Raw genomic sequence first — 24,406 nt, 5'->3', positions numbered from 1 at the left:
ATTTCTTTAGGAAACATCTCCACTTGGTATTACTGTAATCCAAATTGCAATGAGTCTAACCTTATAAAATAATATTGTAGTGGATCAGTCCGTCTCAAGCCAAGCAATTATTTTAAAATTTTGTCAAAAGAATTATTGAAGCGGGTCGCATCAGTCTCGAGCCAAACAAATTTTTTTTATTAAATACAATTTGAACTTGCGTTTCTGGTACAAACCTACATACCACAAATGCAAGTCCAAATTGCAATTTAGGTATGTGTTTTCAAATTTAAAATTCCTTGATTACAAGAATTTTTTTTAACAAAACCTGATAAATTAATCTTTGACTAATTTAATTGCATTTCTATCTTTGAGGTTTTAGTTTATGAAATTGATCATATGTAGTTATGTACTCAAGGAACAATTATAGAGCCAAATTTAATGCTCCACTGTAGCTAAAATAAGAAATTGCTTCATATGCTGATATACTGAGCCTTTGCATTTCAAATAAAAAAAGGAAATAAATATGTCACAAGATGAAACATATCTCAGCAAGTCAGCATTTATTGCATTCAAGACATACAATAGCAAACTCCTTTTAATATTAACACCGCAAGATCAAAGAATACAAAAAATTTTATGTAATTATGTTTACCTTCTCACACCATTCACCACCTAACCAGATTTCAGAGGCAACTCCACGTTTGAATCCGTTATGCTTCAAGCATGCCTTGTGGTCTGTTCACAGTTATCAAGATATCCCAGGGATTCAATAAAAGATAAGAAAAACAACATAGACAATTTACTATAAGATTAAAATAGGAAAAGAATAAAGAAAACCATAAATAGAGAATAAGACTTATGAATAATGCAAGGCAGATATGATACTGCACAACATTCACAGGAAAACTTACACTGATGTTTGCGCACTGCCACTGCATGCATTTTATTGCACTAAAGGATGAAGAGCTCTCATTGGCTTTAACTACATCCTTACAGATCCGGCACGTGTAACATGGACAATACCAACTCCCTTCTGGAAGTTCCTGAAGCCAAAAATGATAATATGAATTTATGAGCGCATCATGTAATCTTCAAAACAGAATATCCTCTATCTCCATTGAAGAGAAAGGTTAAAATGATAAACACATAATAATTAATTATACAAAGAGCAAATCTTTACGCCAAAATTAATATTTAAAAGAGAAGGGACAAAAGAAAAAGAGAGAGGCATAAGGCCAACCCCAATAGCCAATTTAGGCACAAAAATTAAGAAACAATCCTGACAACTTAAATTTTGAAGCAAATGGGAAAATGATGTGGCAAGGAGATATTTCTCATGCTATTTCCAAGTTTTGTCAGCCCCAAAGGGGCCCACCTTATGCTTACCCTCACGAAAGGCAATGAGATATTTCCTTTTTTTCTGTTTTATAATTTTGTTTTATTTTTTCTTTTCTTTTTTTCCTCTACCCTATTTTCTCTTTCCTAATCACACTTACAAAATATCCTCAAAATCTACACCAAACTCTTAACTATTGTGGATGGCCTAAAAGTGTGAAGTAAAAGGAATTGTCCACAAAGGAAGCACAGGTGTGAGACCCAAGTATTAGGGTTACATCATATATATGTCAAAGGAACACAGAATCTATTTCAAGATCTCTCAATCATTAAACTGTTAAAAAATCTAAATGCATCACCATCAAAGATTGGCCATAAATAAAGTTGTCATTTTTTGGGTTGTCTAGAACAAGTTTTCAATGTAATCTTTCAAGTGTGGTTCAACTATGGGGTTAAAAAAAGCTGCCCACTTCGCTAAATGTACCTCCATCCAATATAGGTGCATATTTTCAAAATAAATCCAGCAAGGCTTAATATAGGTTAAGTAGCAAAAAATTTAATGTGCATAATTGAGGTTTTGCAATATTACTAAAAACTAACAAGGAACAGGTGTTTAAACATTACCATCGTGTAGCACCTGGATGAGTTTGTGTCTGATTAAACTAGGTTATCTACCGGACTACCTGAGGCTAGATGGAAGACATGTTTCTATTAATATATTATTGAGGCAATAACAAATATAGATGACATTAAATAGCAACAAGAAGATTAGGGGAAACCAACAAGAAAAGTTACCTATTTGTATTTATCAAAAAGTTATTTTCATGTATCCATTTTTACCTGTTACTATCAATATTGAATTAGTCAAGCAAAAGCATTTCCATAGCAAGCTTTGCTGCTCTGATGCTTGTACCGAGTATATCTCTAAAACATTAGTGCAATTCAGCTATGATCCAATTTCACCAACACTGTATTTTGCGCACAGTACAAACAGAGTTGTTGGTAGATATTGGCCAAATGTAGACTTCAGGAAAAACTCAAACTCACTGAATAATTTTTTTTTAATAGTGAATCAAAATTCAATGAATATCAACCAATTTTGATATTCAATTCTTCAAATAGCACACTCACTGCATCCAATATCGAATCTACTATTTGCCACTTCAGTGCCAAATGGAGTTCTTTAGCATGATATTCTCCAAATTTTAAGAAACATAGGAGAATTAATTTTGCATGAACATCAGCAGAAGGAGTAGAAGTAAGTGTAGAAATAATGCACACGCAGACACGAGCAAAAACACAGTCGAATATAGAGAGAGGAAAGACTACTTCTGAAGCCCTTGGCGATCTGAAGGAAACCAAGTCTGCCGGAGCGATTGCCTGCGAGCAGCCGATCCCAATCTAGTTTGGATCCCGTCAAAATCCATTACTTTGTGTCTCTACTAAGGCTCAATTCCATGACCTCCCATATGAGAGAGTCACTGCATACTATCTGAACCCAATGCGCTTGCCTTTTCTAAATACTAAATAAGAAAACATATTATATATACATACTATATATAATATTACTAAATAACAAACTAAATAAGGTTCCGGTTTGCAATTTTCTAGAACCCTAAACCGTTAATTCGAATCCGGAATCGAACCGTGGTCACAGCTATGAGTACACATAAAATTAGTATCTACTCAACATGATTATAACAATATCCTTGTTTGCTCGGTAGACTATACATATATTTAATTAATATTTAATAATAATAATAATAATAAGTATTACTATTTAATAAAAGAAAAAAAAAAAAAAAAAAAAAAAGGGGAGCCGGAGCCGCGGCTCCCCTTAGTTTTGCCACTTTTCCCATATCGGTGGGAAAAGTGGCATGGGAGCCTTGAGGCTTCTATAAAAGGAGCCTCAAGGCTCCAAGATAATCATCGCACTTGCCCACGGGCAAGCAGTGAGTCGCCAAATTGGCTCTAGCATTAGCGGAGTCGAAATGGCAAGGCTCCACAGTAATTTTTTAATTTTTTATGCATATTGTGCACCCTCTCTTGTGACGACGAAGACAAGGAAGGCTGTAGACTTCTCCATTCTCCATTACTTGAGGTAGTTTCTTCTTTCGTTCTTTTCTTCCCTCTTCCTGTCTAATATCTCATCTGTCCTCCGAAGCCATATTCTGGGTTGTTTAATTTTTATACAGAATCGGTGGTTTTCTTGTAGATATCTGCAAACCCCCTTGTATTGGTTCTTTTGAATTTAGGATTCTGTTTTGTTTTTAAAGGTTTATATTTCACTAATTACTGTTGGTCAATTCAGTTATGTATTCTTGTGTATGGGTGGGTTTTGTCTATGTGCTGTATTGATTTATAGGTTTTTATGTACTTTTTGGTTGTGTTTAATTTTCATACAAAGATCGGTGCCCTTCTTATTTTCTTGATGAGAATTGAACGTTTTATATTCTGGGTTGTTTTGATTTTTACACAGAATTGGTGTAGATATAGCAGTCCACGTGATATTCCCACATCAATTTCAATGCGCTTCTGCGATGTAAATATACTTCATTGTTGATATTATTATTGTTGATTCAGTTGATAAATTAGTGTCTATAAGCAAAATAACAATAATAAAATATTTTTAAAAAACAGCTAATTTGTCTTGATAGTGATTTTCAAGTAATGAATCGAGAAAACCAAATCAAATATGGAGTTCAAGCTATTGTTTTGCATAAATTCATATATTAGCATCATTTGTCCTCCGTCTGCACAACGTAAAAGTGTTGTGAGACTTCTTTGTTGAAGTTTGGCAATTGTGATTATTACTTCATTCTCTCACTCTTGTGCACCTTGACATGAATATTTTTGAAAGCTTCTTAATTGCTACTCTACTTGTGTGCCAATTAATAGCATGCCCTGCAATAGTTTTACCCAAGCAATAGTTTTGTGTAATAATCTTTGATATCTCACAATGGCTAATGAGCCACAGTTTTGTGCAAGTTTAGTACCTTGTAAACTGGTTCTTATACACCCTCTAGTTTGGTCCAAAAATAACACTTCCCAAAGAAAACAATGGCAATGCCTGAAAATATTACCTCTTAATACCATAGTAAAATCATTTCACAAATTAGGAATAGGTAGTTAGTCCAAATAGTAATATTCACATACTGAAATGAAGTGCCAAATCGTCCCTCGTTTCCTTCGATGTAATGCCTACATGCTAACCTCGTTTCCTTCCATTAGGAATGGCGTGTCTGGCAATTTAATGCTTGTGCATTTCAAAAATCTGTCTCTATCCTTGTGGTACACCCGTTTAACCAATCTGCCCATTCTAGTGGGATAAATCCACAGGGAGGGGAGTTATTGATATTGCACTTACCAAAAGCACCACAGAGTGCATAATTACCACAGCCATCTGCCTGTCCTGTCAAGAAAACACACCAGCATTGACTTTGTTCAATCCATGTTAAATGCGGATTCACTCAAGAAAACACACCAGTCTACTGAGGTGCAAAATGTTACAGAGATAGTCAAGTGGAGCAAAAGAAGTAGAGCCTGAGCTCTTCCTCGATTTCATTTTCTGTTTTCTCAGGTTTTAGTGTTTTACGCTTATTGATTGATGCTTTCAAATCTTGTACACGATGTATAAAGCAGAGTAGAAACTGTGAGTTTTCTGGATGGTCAGCAGTAAAAAAATTGACCAAATACCGAATTTAAACTTGAAAACATAAAATAGAAAATGAGAAATTAAAGTAAACATGCCAGAAAAAAAAAATGTTGAAATTGTGTCAAGCTTACATCAATTTTTAGTTCTCTATTTTGTGTTTGTTTACAAGTTTTTATTCTTTATTTTTTTTATTTAGATTACGTTAGAATCTAAGATTGGGCTATAATGCATATGACCAAACCTTGCCATATAAACTCATATACTCATTTTGAATCTAATCAGGAGCTTATACTTTTAAATGTAGCATATGTAAAATATGAAGTATTAATATTTGGACTTGGACAAAAACTTATGTGAGATTGTCTCACGGGTCATAGTTAAGTTTATGAGTTGATTTTTGGTTGGTTTTATGACTTAAATTATGTTGATTCAACACGTCTCACGGATTGAGACTTGTAAGATAGTCTTACATAAATGTGAAACTAACATTTGATATATGGATAAATTTATATCCAATATAACATAACTAAAAATATTTGAGCTTATATCTACAAACATCATCCAAAATCTAAAAACTAGTTAGATTTCAAGTTTTAATTTATATACGGAGTATAATATAAATATTTTTTAGACCAAATATGTAAAATATTTGTTGATATCGAGCGGAATATATAACATTTTTACTTTCAAGTTAGTATTTGTGAAATTTTAATATCTAATATCTCGATTAAATTTATATTTAGATATAACATAAATAAAAATATTCAATAATTTATCAAAATTTTAAAATTGGTATATATTTTGTATTTTATCGTTCAATATTCTTGATTTTATGAATTCAACTATATTTGTTTGAGTATTCTTAACAAATGTAGTTGAATCCATAAAATCATGGAATTTCAAGATCAAGAAAATTGAACTAGAGCAAGCAACCAAGATAGTATAAAAAATAGAAATTAAAACAAATTAGTGACACGGGTAGCATCAGTTTCGAACCAATATTTTTTAAAAATATATATAGTCAAATGCGTTTGTGAAGTGCATTTCGAATATTTTAGCATATAATATGTCAAACGCATTTCTCAAATGTATTTGATGTATAATATTTTTTTTGTCAAATGCATTTCCCAATTGCGTTTGATGTATCCCATCCAAATATTTCAAACGCATTTGGGAGATGCATTTTAGGTATTTTTGGAAAAAAAAAAACTAAATGCACAAACTCTTTGTCCAAATTTTAAAAGTTTTGTATTTTTATCCCTCGATTTTTATAATCGTCTATTTCAGTAAAAAAAAACTCTCAAATGTTATTGAATTCATAAAATAATAAAATTTCAAGTTCAAGAAATTGAATATGAGCAACTAATATGGTATAAAAATAAAAATTTTAAAAATTATTGTAGCCACCGTCTCGATCCAAAATATATTTTTAATTTTAGTGAGATGCATTTCGAATATTTTAACTATAATACATAAAACCCATTCCCCAAATGTATTTGATTTATAATATTTTTTTCAACATATTCCATCAAAATATTTCAAACGAATTTGGGAGATGCATTATATTTGAGTTATTTCAAAATTAATCAAAAACTACCAACACTTTTGGGAAATGTTTTTTGGTGTCCAATCAAAGGCCCAAACATATTTTTCACAATCACAGCTGTGTGGACCATACTATTAAATAATGCACATTCAATATAAAAATAATGTACATTTAGTATAAAAATAATGTATTATATTCAGGGGATGTACATTATTTGTGTACTGAATGTACATTATTTTTATAGTATAAAAATAATGTACATTCAGTACAAAAATAATGTACATTTAGTACATTAAAAATGGACATTTGATTATGGTCCACATAGCTGTGTGGACCATGATCCACACAATAATTTGCCTATTTTTCAAACATGTTTTGTCTACGTTTGTCCAAATTTTAAACGTTTTCTATTTTTGTTTGTCAATTTTATTTTTTTTTGAAAACATAGAATTCATTCATTAAGATCAAAGAAAGAGCATTACAAATAAAGGAAGGAGGTTCGACGAACCAGTCCTTACGATTTACATTGGAAATAGAGTGCCTAGCTAACAAGTGAGCAACTCCATTCACAGAACGTTTGACAAAAACAATAGATACGTTATCTAGAAGACATAGTATATCGTTAATTTCCTGGATTACACGGTCAAAGGAAGATGAGTGAGTTACGAAGTTGATGCTTCGGATGACAGTTTGAGCATCAGATTCAACCTCAACCTTGTTGTAGTTCATGCGTTTGAGCCAAGAAAGAGCCTTGCCACTTTTGGGAACATGAACCATGCTTGGAGACACCGTGTTAGTGTGTTTATTTTAAACTTTCTTTGTTGCTCCGATTCAATTTTCTTGATCTTGAAATACCATGATTTTATAGATTCAACTACATTTAGTACTAAAAATAAAAAATTAAATTGGCTTGAGACTGACGCTACCCATGCTACTAATTAATTTTATGGTGACATATTAATGTAGTTAAGGGACCATTTTGGTCATCACATGCACCATTTTCTCCGAAAAGTTAATTACTGAAATGGTTCATTAACTATAGCGAAATTACCAAATTGGTCCCGAGTTAACGGATGTCTAATGACAAAACAAACAGAGTACCAAATTGATTAAGATTTTTAAAGTTGAGGGACGTAATCGGTAGTCAAAGATCAAATTTGCGGAATGGAAACCAAAGCACTGCTCTGGTTTCCTACTAGGCTACGGAAACCAGAGCACTGCTTTGGTTTCCGACGGGAAACCAGAGCAGTGCCCTGGTTTCCGCATGGTTTCCGGCGGTTTGGTTTCCGCCGAAAACCGGGGGGTGGGGGGGGGAGTTTAGTTTTTTTTTTTTATAATAAATATTTATAATTAAAATATTTTTTTAATAATATTATAAATATTTTAATATTTTTAAAAAAATAATAAAAATATATAATTATAAAATTCTATTCATTTTCTAGAAAATGAACCAAACATACAAACACAGTTTTCCAGAACACACCCAAACATAGGAAATAAACCTATTTTCTGGAAAATGACTCATTTTTCAGAAAACATTTTCCAGAAGTCATTTTCCTGCTTTCCAAACACACCCTTAAATGAAAAATGCTTTCTTCTCCTCTAATGTTTTTCCCCTTTTTATGCATAGGGTGTCCATGAATTAACGAACCCCACCACTAAGTAAAAGAAAAAATAATTAGTTATCAAGTAGATAATATCACATAATGAGGAATAGATTAGTGGAAAATATATATGAAGGGTATCTAGTATTATTTTATCGAAAATTACTCAATTGTTATAATATAAAATCAGTTAAAATACAATTACTTTATTCATATAAAATTATCAATTCGAGTGGTAAATATTAATAATATAAAAAAAATGTTAGGCTTTGAGTTCAACTAGCTAGGCTCGATCTAAAATTATTTTAGCTATAAAACTTTTGATCGATAACCTAAAACCTAAACTAAGATATGCTTTAAATTTGTTAGAAGAGGTTCAACTAAAATATAGAATTATAATGAGTAATGCTAAATTTCTCTCCTAATTTAACTTGAGAAAATGATTAAATAAACTTGAAAGTTTATAAGAAAAGGTAATTAAGTTTTTGAATTTTAAAAAGTTACAATTAAACGCATCAACTTATTATTTTTGTGAGTCTAAGCTCAATAATCGATTCTCCACAGATAATAATCGGTAATTAGAATTTTGGTTTCAATTATCAACAACCGGTGATCGTTCTAAAGTCACTGGTCACCTTTCTCACTGAAAAAAAAAAAAAAAGAAAAAAAAAAGAGAGAGATTTAATGGGTGACTTCTTTTGAGGAAGAAGGCGACCATAGTCACCTTCTTCTTCTTGAGAAAGAAGGCTACTGACAGATCACTTCTTCAGTGACAAAGGTGAACGAGATTGTTCGACAGTCGCTAGTCGTCGACAACCGAAACCAGAACCCTAATTATTGGTTATTATCGATGGACAACTAGCTATTAGGTCTAGACCCACAAAAATGACAAGTTAATGTATTTAATTGTGACTTTTAAAGTTCAAAGGTCTAATTGTTTTTTTTTTTTTAGTAAAGTTTAAAGGTCTTTTTGATCATTTTTCCTTTATCGTTTAATGCATTATTACTTGATTGATTTTTGTATTTATTTACATTTTTTTTTTGTCAAACTCGTGTTATGGCTGCCAATTTATGAACAATATAAAGAGTTTTATTTTCAATAAAGATGTGAATACAATGACTTAAATTTAAGATGAGAAAATAACACTTCCAAATTTTATAAACAATGTTAGAATCATCAAATTATAAAATAATGTTAAATTCTCTCTTAATTTACCTTTTAATGTAAATTGTTGGTTTAAGCTACCTTTCCAAAATTTTTCTGTACTTGAAATGACCTATAAAAACGAGGACATAGTTTATTGGTTTTTCTCCTAGCAACTAGCAATTGATATTTGGCAATATGGTTGTAGCTTAACCTATACCTACGGTCATGGCTCAACCAAAAACAACTTCCTGGTACATTTTGTAAGGTTTCTAGTGATGTTTCCTGTATTTTTTTTTAGTACTACTGACTATGTTACAATGTATATTCATGTATAAAGATGAAATACAAAATGTCTACTTACATAAAGGCAGACAAACTCACAACATTGAGAAAGAACATTAATGAAACAATGGAGCAGTTGTTAGTAGTTAAATAAATCATATAAGATGTGGCCAGTACCATTAAGATCTTATTTAGTGCCCCAGATGCAAACTGTTACTATAATTTTCAGTACAATACTCCATATAACATTAGTGCTACTTTCTGCACCATCAACTAGAAAAAATAAAATAACGAAAAATTTACTATAGAAAAGCCAATATGGGTTATTTCATTTCTATATAACTTTGAAGATTCATCCAAACTATTTAAATCACTTCCTTGAATTGCAGTCTCAAATCTCAATACTGTACTCATTTCACAATTATGCTATGTGATGCAAACAAACATCAACAATTGCTACATATTGTAAAGGGAAGTGGGGTGGTGGTTAATTACATATTAAAACCTAAGAAAATTGCTGTACATACAACTCCCTCCAAAAGGGAATCTAAACTTCAAAAAAGATTAAAAAAATTACAAAAATCTCTGTGAGTTGATTAAATATTCTTGATATGGTCGAAAACTTTTCTGAAAATTTAAGCCTTGCCTCTTTAACTGCTGAAACAAATCCAGCTCTGTTGGTGTCAACTCAAAATCACAGCTATTGAACTTCAACTGTAATGGGCATCCCTCATCGAACAGCTCCACTGCTGTCACCTTGTTCTGTGCATCGGATATAGGCTCTTCGCGTTTCTGATAAACAAAGGTCTCATACATCATATGTTTGGAGTTTTCTAGTGCCAAATTCGGAGAAGAAAATGTAGGTCTGTGTATTCCCAAAACATTAAGGTTTTCAGATGCATTTGGCATGACATCTTTATCATCAGCAAGGGAAACTATATTGTCACTGTAGGGCTCAGAAGATTGCAATGCACGTGCTGCTTCCATTACTTTATCACAATTGAGTCGGAGTTCATCATCAACTGGTAAAATATCCCTTTCTACCAATTGCTGGTTACGAAGAAGAATCAGAATATGAGTAGGAAGAGCTGGACTGACAAGGGCATTGGAAGACTGCACTTTTTCATATGTATTCCCAAAGGGAAAAGGCAATGGGTTTTTATCAAGAATATCACCCACATTAGAAGTAGCTCTCTTCTGCTTCAGGTGAGGATCGGAGAGTTTAGAGGCAGAGAAAGCTAATGCCAGGAGATTCATAGGCAAACTGCCCCAAATGCTTTTCAAAGAAATCTCATGAATGCTAGTAGGAAATCTGGCATCTTTGAGCATATCGGAAATAATTAGGGGTGATCTCAATGCAGTGATGCTGCAAATCTTCATCTTCTCACATATCTCTTGATGGAACTTTGACTGATTTTCCTCAGCATATTTCTGAAGCTCTATTTGTCTCCTGCTAACAATTTTAGCAACATTACCATTCAAATAGTCTTTGAGAAAGTCAATTTTCAGATATTCATGTTTCTTTCGCAGCTTATTCTCACCATTGCCTATGTCATACAAAAAATTGTCCTCAATTCTAAAAGTTGACTCTTTGTGAGCTGCTTCTAAAATTTTATCAAATTCCCATGCTGCAGAGTATCTTTGAGCTTCTAGTTTGCCAGAGGACATCAACCTAATAAGTGAAAACCCAACAGATTTTTCAAAATTATCCCATTGAACATGCAGATCATTTTGAAGAATGCCAAACCCCAAAATAATGTCTTTCTTCTGTTTCCAATCAATCCAATCAGGAAGAAGATCCTTCAGGCAATCTCTTCTTATAAGACAACTCCCACAAAAACAATCACGACCAGACAAAGAAAGTTCTGAAGGGAGTCCCCACGAATAGAATGAGTTGCAGACTGTTGAAATCTCAGAAAGAACAGGTCCTCTCTCATTATCTGGTCCATAGCAAAAAAGAATAAATTCACAGTTCCAAAATGAACCTAATAAAATACAGTGGCCTGATTCAGATGCCCACTTGAAATTATCATCTTCTATAATTGGTCTTAACTCAGATAATTGGAAAACAGCAACATATTCTGGATTTTGGAGACTATGGGCCCACTGCAACACTGGCATGGATGGTTTTCTCACATCACACAGTAGCAACAAGTTGTTTGAAGCAGCAGCAAAACAGAACCCACTGGAATCTGACCTAGATAGGGCAACAAATCTATCAAATTTCCCCACAGAAAACAACTCAATCTTCAGTAAAGTGCAAATTTCACACTTGTCAAACCTCAAATCAACAAGGAAAACAGCACTAGAATGAGCAACAACCAAAATTCTAGGGTGCCAACTGAATTCACAACTCAGCCACCTCCCATTTTCATTCAAATTATCCCAGGAAACACTTAATTTCTTTCCTTCTACGTTTAACAATCTCTCATTTTTCAACCAATAACTCACATCAAACAAGAATAGTTTACCACTCTCCAGCAGCACTACACACTCTTCACTCAAATGTGGACTCCAACAGGCATTAACAACTGCAGAACCCTGAAACAACTTAACACCAGCACATCCCACATAATCTAAGACTATACTTCCTACCTCTTTAGGCATCTTCACACTGTACCAATGCACACAATACATGGTACAAACCATGACATACCCAATACAAGTATAATTTGAAGATGAATAACAATAATTACCGGGAGAAGAATAAAAGCAATCATAATCAGCAACAGGGTTTACCAATAATCTCAAAATCCGATGATTCAACTTGCGGCTATGCACAACGAAATCTTTCCCATCCTTGAATTTCTGGACACTCAATTTAGAATCATTCAAATTGAGCATAGTAAACCCAAGCTGGTCATAATTATCTCCGGCGGGGAAAAAAGCAAGAACCATATCATGCATGGTCTCGTTGTCAGCTTTTATTTTTGGGCAACGAAGCAATTGAAGAGCATTGAAGTTGTGGATGGTGTCAGAAACCTGGGGCCCCATGTTTGATGCAATGGTAGAGGCAATAGACTGGTTGTTGGTGCTTGAAGTTAAGATAAATCTTGGAAGGGTAAGGTCTGGATATAGAGGAGGGAGTCGAGGGGCGAGAGAGGGGGAGTTGAGGAGTTGGGTTAGTGTTTCCTGGCATGGGTTAAAAATCAGAGGTCCGATAGGGTTTTTCTCAACACGACGCCGCTTGGAAGAGGAAGATCCTTCGTTGGAGAGGAGGAGTGGAGGAGAGAAGATGGAGGATATGGGCCACAGGGACTTCCAATCCTCCGAGAACTCCATTAGATTTCCTTAGAGAACCTCAATCCCTGTTCAAATAATCATCGATTCAACCCCTGTTCACATAATATCAATACATACATTAGTGATCAAAACTGCAAATTTATCTGTACATAACCACCATCACTCTTCAATGCATAAGCAGCCATATCATCAATGAGACAGTGTTGGTAACTAACCAAAAATGGAACAATTAGTCTCAACAATAGTCAATGCAAGAACTATCTATCCCAAGAAAGAGAATTCTCACCATTAAGCTTTTGATTTCCATTAAGCTTCATAGACTTCTTGGAAGATGTCCTTAAACCTTCATGAAACTTTTAAGTTTAGCTAAAAGGAAGAAATAAAATTTGGTAAACAAATAAAATATAAAAGAAGGCTTTAATGGAGATGAAAAGTGGTATGCCATATTCATTGAAGCATCAACAAAAGCATGCCGTAAGAGAATTTAAGGAAATTCAAATTAAAAAATCAAGGTTTTGTGGTATGTGATCAGAAAAATCAGAAATCAAGCCTCAGTAGTGAATACCTTCGTCGACAGGAAGGTCCGAGAGGAGACCGGAGCTGTGGTCCGTCGAGGAGAACTGGACGACTGGTCCGGCGACGACTCGACGAGCAGCACAGCAAGTCAGCAAGCGAAGCGCAGAGGGTAGGGATTTGGAAAAGCCTGAAGATTTTATTATTATTATTATTATATTTTCACTCATGCAATGCACGGAATGGATTACTATAATATTTTAAGAATATTTAGATCGATATATAATTATATAAATTATAATATCAAATACTCCGTATTATATAGTGCAATTGAAAAGATGATTTGGATCGGTTATATTTTTTTTAATATTATCCTTGTTTGAGACCAAATAATTGTTGAATTAATAGCTAATGTGTAGATGTAAGTATCTAGTACTAAAACTTTAGGGATTTTATATATCAGTATTTAGAATTTGTATAACTTTAACAAATGGGTTCTTTGATAAAATGTGTCTGTAAAATGTGAATATTTGTAGGGGTGCTCTGGTGATGAGCTTGGTTGATGATGTGTGATTTATTTGATGAATATATTGATTTATTGTTGATGTTTGTATGAAATAATATCATTGTTGATGTGTTGAGGTCATGCCAAGGTCTAGGAAATGGAAGTTTTAAGGTTGTAGGTGGAAGAAAATGGCTAGAGCTGGACTCTGTTCCACTCTCAGCCAATCTCGTGGGCTACCCCGCAAGAGGGAGCAGAGCCTCCCATAGGCCTTAGGGGCCCGCGGATTTGGCCCTGCGAGGTGCGCAGGTCGAGGGTGGTAGGGCTAGGAGCCCTGCCACTCCAAGACCCTAGCCCCGCAAGGTCTTGGCGGTGGGCTTCGACGCCCTACTTCCAATCTCGCGGGGAATGATGGGCTCACTGATTTTGGGGCGTAACCCTTGCCTATTGGGTCCGGCCACCTCGCATTTGTGAGTCCGGGTGCTTGATCTATTGGTTACCTATGATGAGATAAATTGTTGATTAAATGTGATATTCCTATTCGATATGTTCTTATGTGATCTAGCATGATATTCCCTTGTGGAATGACATTATGAGATTAAATATGATGATACTTCTATATGATATGATTTTATGATTAAGTTATGCGCCCAAGTATGATGTTTTCATGAAAAGTGGTATCTTGATTAAGCTATGTGTCTAAGCTTGATATTATTATATGAAATAATGCTATGAAATGAGCAATATGAATGAGCATGATATTCCTACATAAACTGAAATTATGAAGTGAATTATGTGATTAAAGTATGATGTTCCTAGTTGAAATGGAATTATGAGATAATCTATGAGCTTAAACATGAAATCCCTATTTATTGAAAGAATGGGATTGTGAAATGATTTATGGTGCTCCTATTTGCAAATAGGATCCTGAGTTGAAGTATGGAAATTTTGAAAAGAAAAGTGAATGTTATGCATTCTATCTTTGACATCAAAATGTCATGCTAGAAGTATGATGATGAGTAGAATCATCTATGTAATTATTGCTTGTGCATTTATTTGCAACCTCATGCCTATGTCTATATTTACCAAACCCGCATATATTGCATAAAAGACTATGCTCTTATCATGAAACTTATGAGAATGAATACATGTGTATTATAAATATATTTTCACATTAAAACCCTTTTTAAATCTATATCTATACTAGTTTGATTTCATGTGCATATAAAACCATATAAGTGTCTTATTCTCCATTTTTGGATCTATCATGAAGAAATCTTTAAAGATTATATTATCAATCTTTTTAAGAAAGGGGATCTAAGAAAATCTATATTTTTGGAGGACCGGACTGGACTGCAGTCCTTTCGACAGAAATGATGAAATGATATGATGGCACGATATGATAACATGATATGATGAAATGATGACATGAAATCCAGTAGAAAATCTTGGATTATGTAGAAAAGTAGTTTGGTAGAAAAATCTTGAGCTTACTTTAGGACTTGAGCTATTACTTGCTGGGATTGGAATCCCAGTTAGGGGTGTGCAAGGTAGCGGTCCTGATTCCACATGTGATTTATGAGTTATGATGATTTATAATGAAGCAGATCTTCGTGACTCAGTCCTCAGTGAGGTCACACACATATGGTGGTGACCTCACCTCCCTTCATGTATGAGAATGATGAAAGTACTTGATGAAAGGTTTCCTCCAGTATTATTATAAAGAAATGTATATTTTCTTATGATGAGATTATTGATCCCAAGTAAAGTATTGAGAAAGTATACTTATATCTTTTGCTATGAGCCATTTCTCACTCTTGATGATGAGTATGATAGTTATACATTATGATATGAGTAAACCATTTCCTTACCTTGCTAGCATAAATGAATTCTTCATGATGTTATAATTATCCATGTCACTTAACATCTTTTTACTCAAGCATTGAAACATTTTCTAATTACATCCATAATCATGTGAGTATGATCTATGTGACTTAGTTTGAAAACGAATATGCTATGTATGCAACCTGTTCAATGAATATGTCATTTGATATTGTATTCTCATGAATCTATATGATATCTAGAATTGTGCATCCATGATTCTATATGATGCCTAGTATTGTATATCCATGGTTCTACATGATATCTAGTATGGTATATCCCATGAAATTATATGTTGCAAGTTGATGTATAATGTGATTATGTGTATCAAACCTCAAGTTTTTCAATCTATATATGTATAAACTATTTTACAAGGTAGAGTGGTTTATACTAGCAATTATGCTAACCGGGTGTTTTCTACTTGTTTTACTTAACCCATTTTAGGATCTGGACGATATGAGCCGAGTGTGCTAGAGGAGTTAGATGGAGTTGTCTTGTTTTGAATCTAGCTCCTAGGTAGTTTCATTAGTGTTGACTATTTTGTAGAGCATGTAATGACTCTAATGTTTAGCTTTCCATTTAGACTTACCTTATGAATTTTGTATATATGGTGCCTAGACACCGAGTCTATGACCCTTATGAATATAATTAGGATTATGAATGTTTAATTTGATGATTTAGCCTTGCAGCTATCCCAGTATGGATAGCTACGACAGTAGCATCCTATATGTTTTGGGCTTTATCAATTTAATGATAGTAGCCAATTGGTTATAATCCTTTAATCATGCCTTAAGCTTTAATGCATTTAGCCTAGGCACGTATGTGAATTTGGGGGTGTTACAATACCACCATCGTCACCACATTTTTTTTTTGAAAAAATCACAACATATTATTGGTGTTGTTGTTGTTGTTATTACAAATAACATGTTTATTTTCAGGAAAATGAGCCAAATAGAAAAAAAAATTTAACTCTTAGCCAAACAAAAAAATATATAGTTTTCAGACATTCAGCCAAACACAAAAAAAAAAAAAAAAATTAAAATATTTTCTGAAAATGAGTCATTTTTTAGAAATCATTTTCTGAAAAATATTTTTCAAGTTTTTAAACGGGTCCTAAAAGTTTGAATCCAATAAATTACCTAGCACAACTCAAAATATTATAAACCCATTATTCACTCCTTTTTTTTTTAATGTAGCGTAGAATATTCTCAACGTAAAACACAAACATATTGGATGGATTAGCCAACTATTATGTAGTGTGGTAACATCCCGTTTCTTATAAAGAGCCATGAGATTTTCAAAAAATATACAAATATTGGATAAATTAATTAAGGTATAGATTACCAAAATTGAAAACTGTGGCACTTACTGCCGGAGAATGTTTCTGGGAGGAGAGGAAATGATAAAGAAATTTTAAATGAGTTTTTTCCACTTTTGGTCCTATGACTTTAGTGCTTCTGTCAATTTAGGTACACGACTTTCATTCCTGACATAAGTAGTGCTTGACTTTAATTTTTTTGCCACTTTTAGTCCTTGACTTTGATTTTTTTTTCCACTTTTAGTCCTTTCGGCCATCCGAGCGACAACTTTTAATCGAAATCAACAAATTGTTGTGCCATTAAGAGTAAAAGTGTCTTTTGATAAAGCGCTAAATATATTTATAAATAAAATCAGATAAAAAATAGGAAAAAGAAACGTTATGTGTTTGTTCTGCTTCTCTTTTTAAGCGATAACTTTTAATCGGAATCAACAACTGTTGTGCCATTAAGGATAAAATTGTCTATAGATAAATCCCTAAATACATTAAATGTTATTTAACCTTAATGGCACAACAGTTTGTTGATTTCGATTAAAAGTTGTAGCTCAAATGGTCGAAAGGACTAAAAGTGGAAAAAAAAAAAATTCAAAGTCAAGGACTAAAAGTGGCAAAAAAATTAAAGTCAAGCACTACTTATGTCAGGAATGAAAGTCGTGTACTTAAATTGACAGAGGCACTAAAGTCATAGGACAAAAAGTGGAAAAAACTCAATTTTAAATTAAGAAAAAGAAGAATTTGTGGTGGCGAACAATACTGAATAGGGCAGGATAAAGTACAAGAAATGATTGTTGCCTTTAGTTAGTACTTAGTACAATATAATTGTCCACTTAGGTGATGATGTAAAGACTCCCTTGCACCAAAACTGATTATTTCATAATAATGCTTTGCTAGCTTTAACTTTTGGAAAATTTTTCATACTAATAAAATATGAAAAATTTTAAAATCTCAAATAGTGAAAATGATTGCTACTCTTAAATTTAAAAAATGATAATACTATTGTGAATTATAAACGTGAAATTACTATTTTATTTATAAAAATATATTATAAAATTTTTGTAACATATATACTTACTGACAGGTTTAGTCTAACATTGGGGCATTAAATTTAATTTTAGTATGTTAATAAGTCACAATAGGATTGGTGAAAATAAAAAATTAAAGTAAGTGTATAGTTATCTATATTAGTTAAGTGTTTAGAATGTAAAAATGAGTAGAATAATAATTCAATTGCCAAGAGTCAATTTGAGTACAATGTGAAGAAATACTATTTATATTAATATATTCCTAAAAATACTAAAAGGCTAAGTTACAGAAACCAAGAAGACGATTCATGTTTCATGCCTTGATAGTGATTTCATTGTAAATGTAATAATTGTGGTTCACACTTGTCAGATAGTATGCACTAGATTGATGAACTTCTAGATCTTAAGCCACTCTATCGAGCCTTCTAATATTGTTGAATTGCACCAACTGAATGACTGAATTAGGCCAATTACCAATATTTCATCACCTAAAAAACAAGTACACAACCAAATTTAAAATTTATTTCTTTTTTATCTTCTATGAATAATGTTACCAAATATACTATCATTAAAACATTAGTTATTTAGTTATTAAAGACTAATACTACATAGATTTTCATTTTCTACTCTAATTTTTTAATCCATCCTATGTGTCATGCTTTGATGGATTAATAAAAAGGAGAGTTATACTCCATGGAGTACACCCACCATTTTCCGTTATTTAAGTAATCAATTGTTATATTTAAAGTAAATATTTGAAATTATAGTTAAAACTTAAAACTATTTAATTTGCTACACTCTTGAGAAGTCTCTAACCAGTTGAAAGGCTTAGCTGGAGTATTTGTGTGCCAAAGATAGAACTATTTATCTTGGATCTTTAAAGACTAAAATCTTAAAATACGATACAATGGTAAAAAAAAAAAGTTGAAAAATTCACTAATCTCTGTCTTCTTTTAATTGGCCAAAAAAAGGGAAAAATCTATAACATCAAAGTATCTTTAACATTTGAAATCAAACATCTAGGTAAGTCAATTGCATCATCATGTGCACCTTGCATTATACTCATTGCCCAGATCTGATGCCAATTGGGAAACTGGATTTGAATGAAAGTATAAAAAGTTTGACCTATATGCTATATAAAGGAATGATGGGCTATAAAGGAATGATTAGTGAGCAAGTTTAGAGCCATGATGACTTTATCATCCCATTTTTTGATATGTGAATTGTGAAACCCTAAGGCTGATCATGGAATTTTCTGCCCAGAAACCTTTCCCAGCCCCCAATAAAAGGGGGACAATATGGTACTGTACTATTGCCATAGCTCACTTCTCCAGGTATAAATGGCTGTAAAATATGTGAAGTCCTGTCTTTTACAGAATCAAGTTCTTGGATTTGGCACTCATGCTATAAAAACCAGATTTTAAAAACCAAAGGGGAATGAAAAAGCAAAAGAGCAAACAAAACAACAAAAAGAAAAGTTTTCAAAAAAAAAAACAACAAAAAGAAAAAGCATGTTCAGAGTTCCAGTCTTTCAGGCCCAAAGGCAAAGATCCAAAGAACCCTCCTTTAAATTAAACAAGAATTCCCTCTATTCCTTCCAAGTTCCAACTTCCAAACCTTGTGATCTCCAGTTCTTTAAATTAAATAATCCCCACTCTTCTTTCCCACACACCATTCTTGGAATCTGCTTCTCTTCCTTCCTATATATAGTTGTCACCTGTCAGTGTGTGTTTTTTGCTTTAAGCTCCCACCCCTTCTTCTTCCTAGCTCCAAAATGTGTTCAAGAGTTTGAAATATTGATCAAAAAAGAATCTTGAATGGAGGGGCTGAGAAAATTGGGTCTGATATGGTGGCTATTGGTCTTGTCAGAAGGCAATGCCACCATTGTTGAGGATGATAAGCAGGCATTGCTGGAGTTTGTTAAAGAACTCCCTCATTCAAGGGCTCTGAACTGGGATGAGAGGGTGCCTGTGTGCAAGAATTGGACTGGGGTGAGCTGCAATGGAGATGGGTCAAGAGTGATAGCATTGAGGCTACCTGGGGTTGGGTTTAATGGCCCAATTCCAAACAATACTCTTAGCCGCTTGTCAGCATTGCAGATCTTGAGCCTCAGATCCAATGGGATTTCTGGGAATTTCCCTCCAGATTTTGGTAACTTGAAGAACTTGTCTTGCCTTTATTTGCAGCACAACAATTTGTCTGGTCCTTTGCCTTCTGATTTCTCTGTCTGGAAGAATCTTACTAGTGTTAACTTGTCTAACAATGGGTTTAATGGCAGCATTCCTTATTCGATTTCGGGTTTGACTCGTCTTGCTTCCTTAAACCTTGCTAACAATTCTATCTCAGGGGAAATCCCTGACTTGCATTTACCTAGGCTGCAGAATTTGAATTTGTCTAACAATGATCTTACTGGATTTGTGCCAAAGTCACTTCAAAGGTTTCCCAAAAGTGTGTTTCTTGGAAATGATGTTTCTTTCTTAGATTTCTCTGTTTCTAGTCCCCCTATTGTTTCCTTGCCTCCCCAACACAACACTGGAAAATTGAGTGAAAAAGCTTTGCTTGGAATTGTAGCTTCTGGGAGTGTAATTGCCATTCTTGGGTTTGGTTTTGTGTTTCTTGTTTGCTGTCTGAGAAGGAAACGCGATGTGGGTTTCCTGGGGAAACTGGAGAAGGGGCGTATTATGTCACCCGAAAAGGCGATTTCACGGGGGCAAGGTGCAAACAATAGTCTGGTTTTCTTCGAGGGGTGTAACTATGCGTTCGATTTAGAGGACCTCCTGAGAGCTTCAGCAGAGGTTCTTGGGAAAGGAACGTTCGGTATGGTTTACAAAGCGATACTAGAGGATGCCACGACGGTGGTGGTGAAGAGGTTGAAGGAAGTGGGCGTCGGGATGAAGGAATTCGAGCAGCAAATGGAGGTTGTGGGAAGCATAAAACATGAGAATGTGATTGAGCTCAGAGCATACTACTATTCCAAAGAAGAGAAGCTCATTGTCTGTGACTTTTTCAGCCAAGGCAGTGTTGCTGCAATGTTGCATGGTATGTAATATGTATAAATATAATGTATGTATGAATCTTTCTTCAATCTCTGACATATATATATATATATCTCAATGTGCAGGAAATAGGGGAGAAAATATGGTACCTTTGGATTGGGAAACGCGGGTGAAGATAGGCATAGGTGCAGCGAGGGGAATTGCAGGGATCCATGGAGCAAATGGGGGGAAGATGGTACACGGCAACATTAAATCCTCGAACATCTTTCTCAACTCGAGGCGATACGGCTGTGTAGCCGACGTTGGTCTGTCAGCGATCATGGGGTCGTTGCCTCCGCCCCTAGCACGTGCGGCTGGGTACCGGGCCCCAGAAGTTATGGACACCAGAAAGGCAACACAGGCGTCTGATGTGTTCAGCTTTGGCGTGTTGTTGCTTGAGCTCCTCACCGGGAAGTCCCCCGTGCACACGACGAGCGGGGACGAGATCATACATTTGGTCCGGTGGGTGCATTCGGTCGTCCGGGAAGAGTGGACCGCAGAAGTGTTTGATGTGGAGCTGCTCAGGTCTCCAAACATTGAGGAAGAGATGGTGGAGATGTTGCAGATAGCTCTGTCATGTGTGGTGAGGATGCCTGATCAAAGGCCTAAGATTGGAGAGGTTGTTAAGATGATTGAGGGTGTTCGGCTGATTGATGGGGATAATAGCCACCAATTATGTGAAGCTAAATCAGAAACACCAACCTCAAGAACATCACCCTCTTTGCTTGACTCTGATTACTAAAACCTGCAGATTGAAGAACAGAAACCAGACATCTTTTTTTTGTTTTTTTCTTTTGATCCTAGTTTGTCATCATGTTATTCTTCCAGTGGTGCTGAAATGCTTTTTCACTGTCTCAGTGAATCCTATCTGTATCATGTTGACTTAATTATAAATTTCAATTCTTACCTTCACACTAGTTGGTTATCAAACTGTCTATCATGTTTCTAAACTCTGCAACTCAATAGACCAACCAATGTAAAACACCTCCAAGAAACTTTCTTTTTCGATACCTTAGGTTTCCCAACTTACGTCACACTAATTTTTAAGTCCCCAGAACCACCCCAACAGGGGCCGGAGGAAATAAATCACAAGACACCTAGTCAGTCCTCAGGTTCCCACCTCTTGCCTGTACACTCTATTCATAAAAGTCTACATCATCTCTGATCGATTAAGGTCTCACAATGACCTCTCAAGTTTCTAGTGGGATTTGATCATTTGAATCCCTACACTACCGTTGGAACAAAGTTTTAGGATAATCGGTCAAACCAACTAAGCTAGTCTCGTAGGGCACCTTCAAGAAACTTATGGTCAAGTGGCTTGTCTCAATAATTAATGAAAATAGAACTAAATATTAAAACTGACCAAAATAGTGTTTCAGACTCTGATTTTACCAAGAAAGCTCATGCAGTTTACTCAAGTGTGTTCAACATATTCATAATGAAATCACAATGTATCATGATCACTTTATATTTTCCCCTAATAGCTTAGATCCCCTATTTCTATCTCTAATTTCTAGCTAGGATTTTGCATAAACATCATCCTCTAATCCTCTGGTTAGTATCCCTTTGTCCAGACTGGTACAGAGTATAATAAAGTCCCTAAAGTAAAAGAAATAAGTATTGTAGCCATGGTATATGCATATGCTCTCCATGGGTATTTGCTCTCTCTCATTGCATGGAATTCAGCAATAAAGGTTGACACTGTACTAAGACAACCCAACAACCCAAACTGAATCCCGGCAACAACAGTATCGCAGTCCTTCGTTTTCACCTGCATCGACACACAAGTCACGAGTAAATTGTCAATCACACAAGTTCGTATCGAACAGAAGTTTGAAGAGCCAGGTCCAGCATCCTGCCTTCAGTATGCTCGACTTGGTCTTTCAGGTCTTCGCCCAACAGTTTAATCCATAACGGTGAATATAAGAAGCCTAGTTAGTGTATTGAGTGCCACAAAAAGGAAGAAGAGAGCAAATGCAGAATGATAACGGAAGTTACCGCTTTCTTTAAGGTTGCTAGAGCTGCCATGATGCAGGCTGCAGAGACGTTGGCGATCAAGGTTCCAAAGGGTACCCATTTCAGCGAGCCTGATTTCCCCAGACCTCGTCCGTTTAATCGTGCTAAGAACCACCTGATCCAGACGCCAAATGGTCCAACAAGGCAAGCCAACCACAACTGGGATTCACTGTTGCCTCTTTTAAATTCGTTGGCCTCCAGCGCTATACACATGCTCCATAGAGCAGCCAGAATAAGCAGCAACGCTAATGAAACTGTTATTTGCCGTTTGAAATTGTTCATCTTCCAAGAGCTTTCGGAGCTGGGATTTTTACTCGTAGATGTTTCTCTCAAAATCCATTGAAAGCCTTTCGCAGTCTCAATACCAAAAATAATCGAGTAGGCTACAAGAAACAAACCTGCAAGAATCGAAACCTCCATCAACGACAGCACAAACTACAGAAGACGGTTGTAAACGTTAACTTACTCAAGTTGTTCTAAGAACAATTCGGTACCTATAAGAATGCCAAGTACTGCAAATCCCCATCGACCTTCAAGACTGAGATCAAGCATCTTCTGGTTCCAACCACTAAAAGTAGTAAGGCTTCCCAGAAAACCAGTTGACAATCCAATGGCCAACTGATCTGAAATTTCGGAAATTTGTCCTTTGAAAACCACGCCAAACCAACCCATTAAAAATGAACCAACCTATGAAACAAACAAAAGATATAAATTCTTGGCTCCATGTGAGATTGAGCATTATCTGGGACATGTGTTTTCATGTAGAAAGAAGAGGAAGCAAAGCACAAAGGTTACCATATTAGAAGGAAGGTCAAGATACATATAGCTTCGATCACTTGTGGCACCAATATTTCCTGGTCCAAACAATTTCTGAAGAGCATACCTCAGCAAAACCTGCATATAATACATAACAGAAGGGATGACTTTTGAAGGGCACACAATAAATAACCAACACAGTGATAGAGTAAGCAAATTCAGCAAACAGACCACAGTTAAGCTAGACCAGATTACATACAAATAGAAATTAGAATTGTAAAGTTCTTAAGAAAGAGATGTATATCTAATGCTTGGAAGACATTAAACTGATTGATCCTATAATCCTTTCATCTTTCACCTTTGATAAACTACTAAACCAAGTTCTTTATTAGGCAATGAAAATCCTAACCAGAAGTAACCTATTAAACTTTATCAGATTTAATAAATTACGTATCCATAAAAGATGTATGAATCCTTTAATTAGAGTGAAATAGGCATTAGAAATAGGCCTATTGGAAGTGGACAAAAAAAAAAAAAAAAAAAAAAAAAAAAAAAAAAAAAAAAAAAAA

General features: G+C 34.6%; 3 protein-coding genes and 1 long non-coding RNA gene across 5 annotated transcripts in view; 2 read left to right on the top strand and 2 right to left on the bottom strand.

Annotated features, from left to right (window-relative positions):
- The first annotated feature begins 3,140 nt into the window (after window positions 1–3,140).
- On the top strand, window positions 3,141–5,062 carry LOC116027870. Its single transcript, XR_004100008.1, has 2 exons — window positions 3,141–3,418; window positions 4,549–5,062. It is a non-coding gene; the product is annotated as an uncharacterized LOC116027870 (long non-coding RNA).
- A 4,840-nt stretch (window positions 5,063–9,902) lies between these two features.
- On the bottom strand, window positions 9,903–13,471 carry LOC116026833. 2 transcript variants are annotated; one of them, XM_031268246.1, is made up of 3 exons: window positions 13,360–13,471; window positions 13,081–13,137; window positions 9,903–12,886 (listed from the first exon to the last, which is right to left on the bottom strand). In XM_031268246.1, the coding sequence occupies exon 3, from the start codon at window positions 12,831–12,833 to the stop codon at window positions 10,125–10,127; it is 2,709 nt and encodes a 902-aa protein (XP_031124106.1). In that variant the 5' UTR covers window positions 12,834–12,886; window positions 13,081–13,137; window positions 13,360–13,471; the 3' UTR covers window positions 9,903–10,124. The 2 variants fall into 2 exon arrangements, with proteins under 2 accessions (XP_031124106.1, XP_031124107.1); XM_031268247.1 differs by having other exon boundaries at window positions 13,081–13,160; window positions 13,360–13,449.
- Window positions 13,472–19,426: 5,955 nt separating this feature from the next.
- Window positions 19,427–21,977, top strand: LOC116027330 (probable inactive receptor kinase At4g23740). Its single transcript, XM_031268889.1, has 2 exons — window positions 19,427–21,069; window positions 21,152–21,977. The coding sequence occupies exons 1-2, from the start codon at window positions 19,848–19,850 to the stop codon at window positions 21,805–21,807; spliced, it is 1,878 nt and encodes a 625-aa protein (XP_031124749.1). The 5' UTR covers window positions 19,427–19,847; the 3' UTR covers window positions 21,808–21,977.
- Window positions 21,978–22,451: 474 nt separating this feature from the next.
- Window positions 22,452–24,406, bottom strand: part of LOC116027331 (fluoride export protein 2-like) — a 5,972-nt gene continuing 4,017 nt past the window's right edge. Inside the window, exons 5-8 of the mRNA XM_031268890.1 lie at window positions 23,877–23,975; window positions 23,576–23,768; window positions 23,064–23,479; window positions 22,452–22,836 (exon numbers count right to left, since the gene is read on the bottom strand). Coding sequence (XP_031124750.1) covers window positions 22,621–22,836; window positions 23,064–23,479; window positions 23,576–23,768; window positions 23,877–23,975 — 924 coding nt within the window. The 3' untranslated portion in view covers window positions 22,452–22,620. The remainder of the gene's footprint in view (window positions 22,837–23,063; window positions 23,480–23,575; window positions 23,769–23,876; window positions 23,976–24,406) is intronic.

The sequence above is a fragment of the Ipomoea triloba genome, chromosome 8, assembly GCF_003576645.1.
Source record: "Ipomoea triloba cultivar NCNSP0323 chromosome 8, ASM357664v1".
Lineage (NCBI taxonomy): Eukaryota > Viridiplantae > Streptophyta > Magnoliopsida > Solanales > Convolvulaceae > Ipomoea > Ipomoea triloba.
Note: the sequence above shows the minus strand (reverse complement) of the source record. Positions and strands in the feature narration are given on the sequence as shown.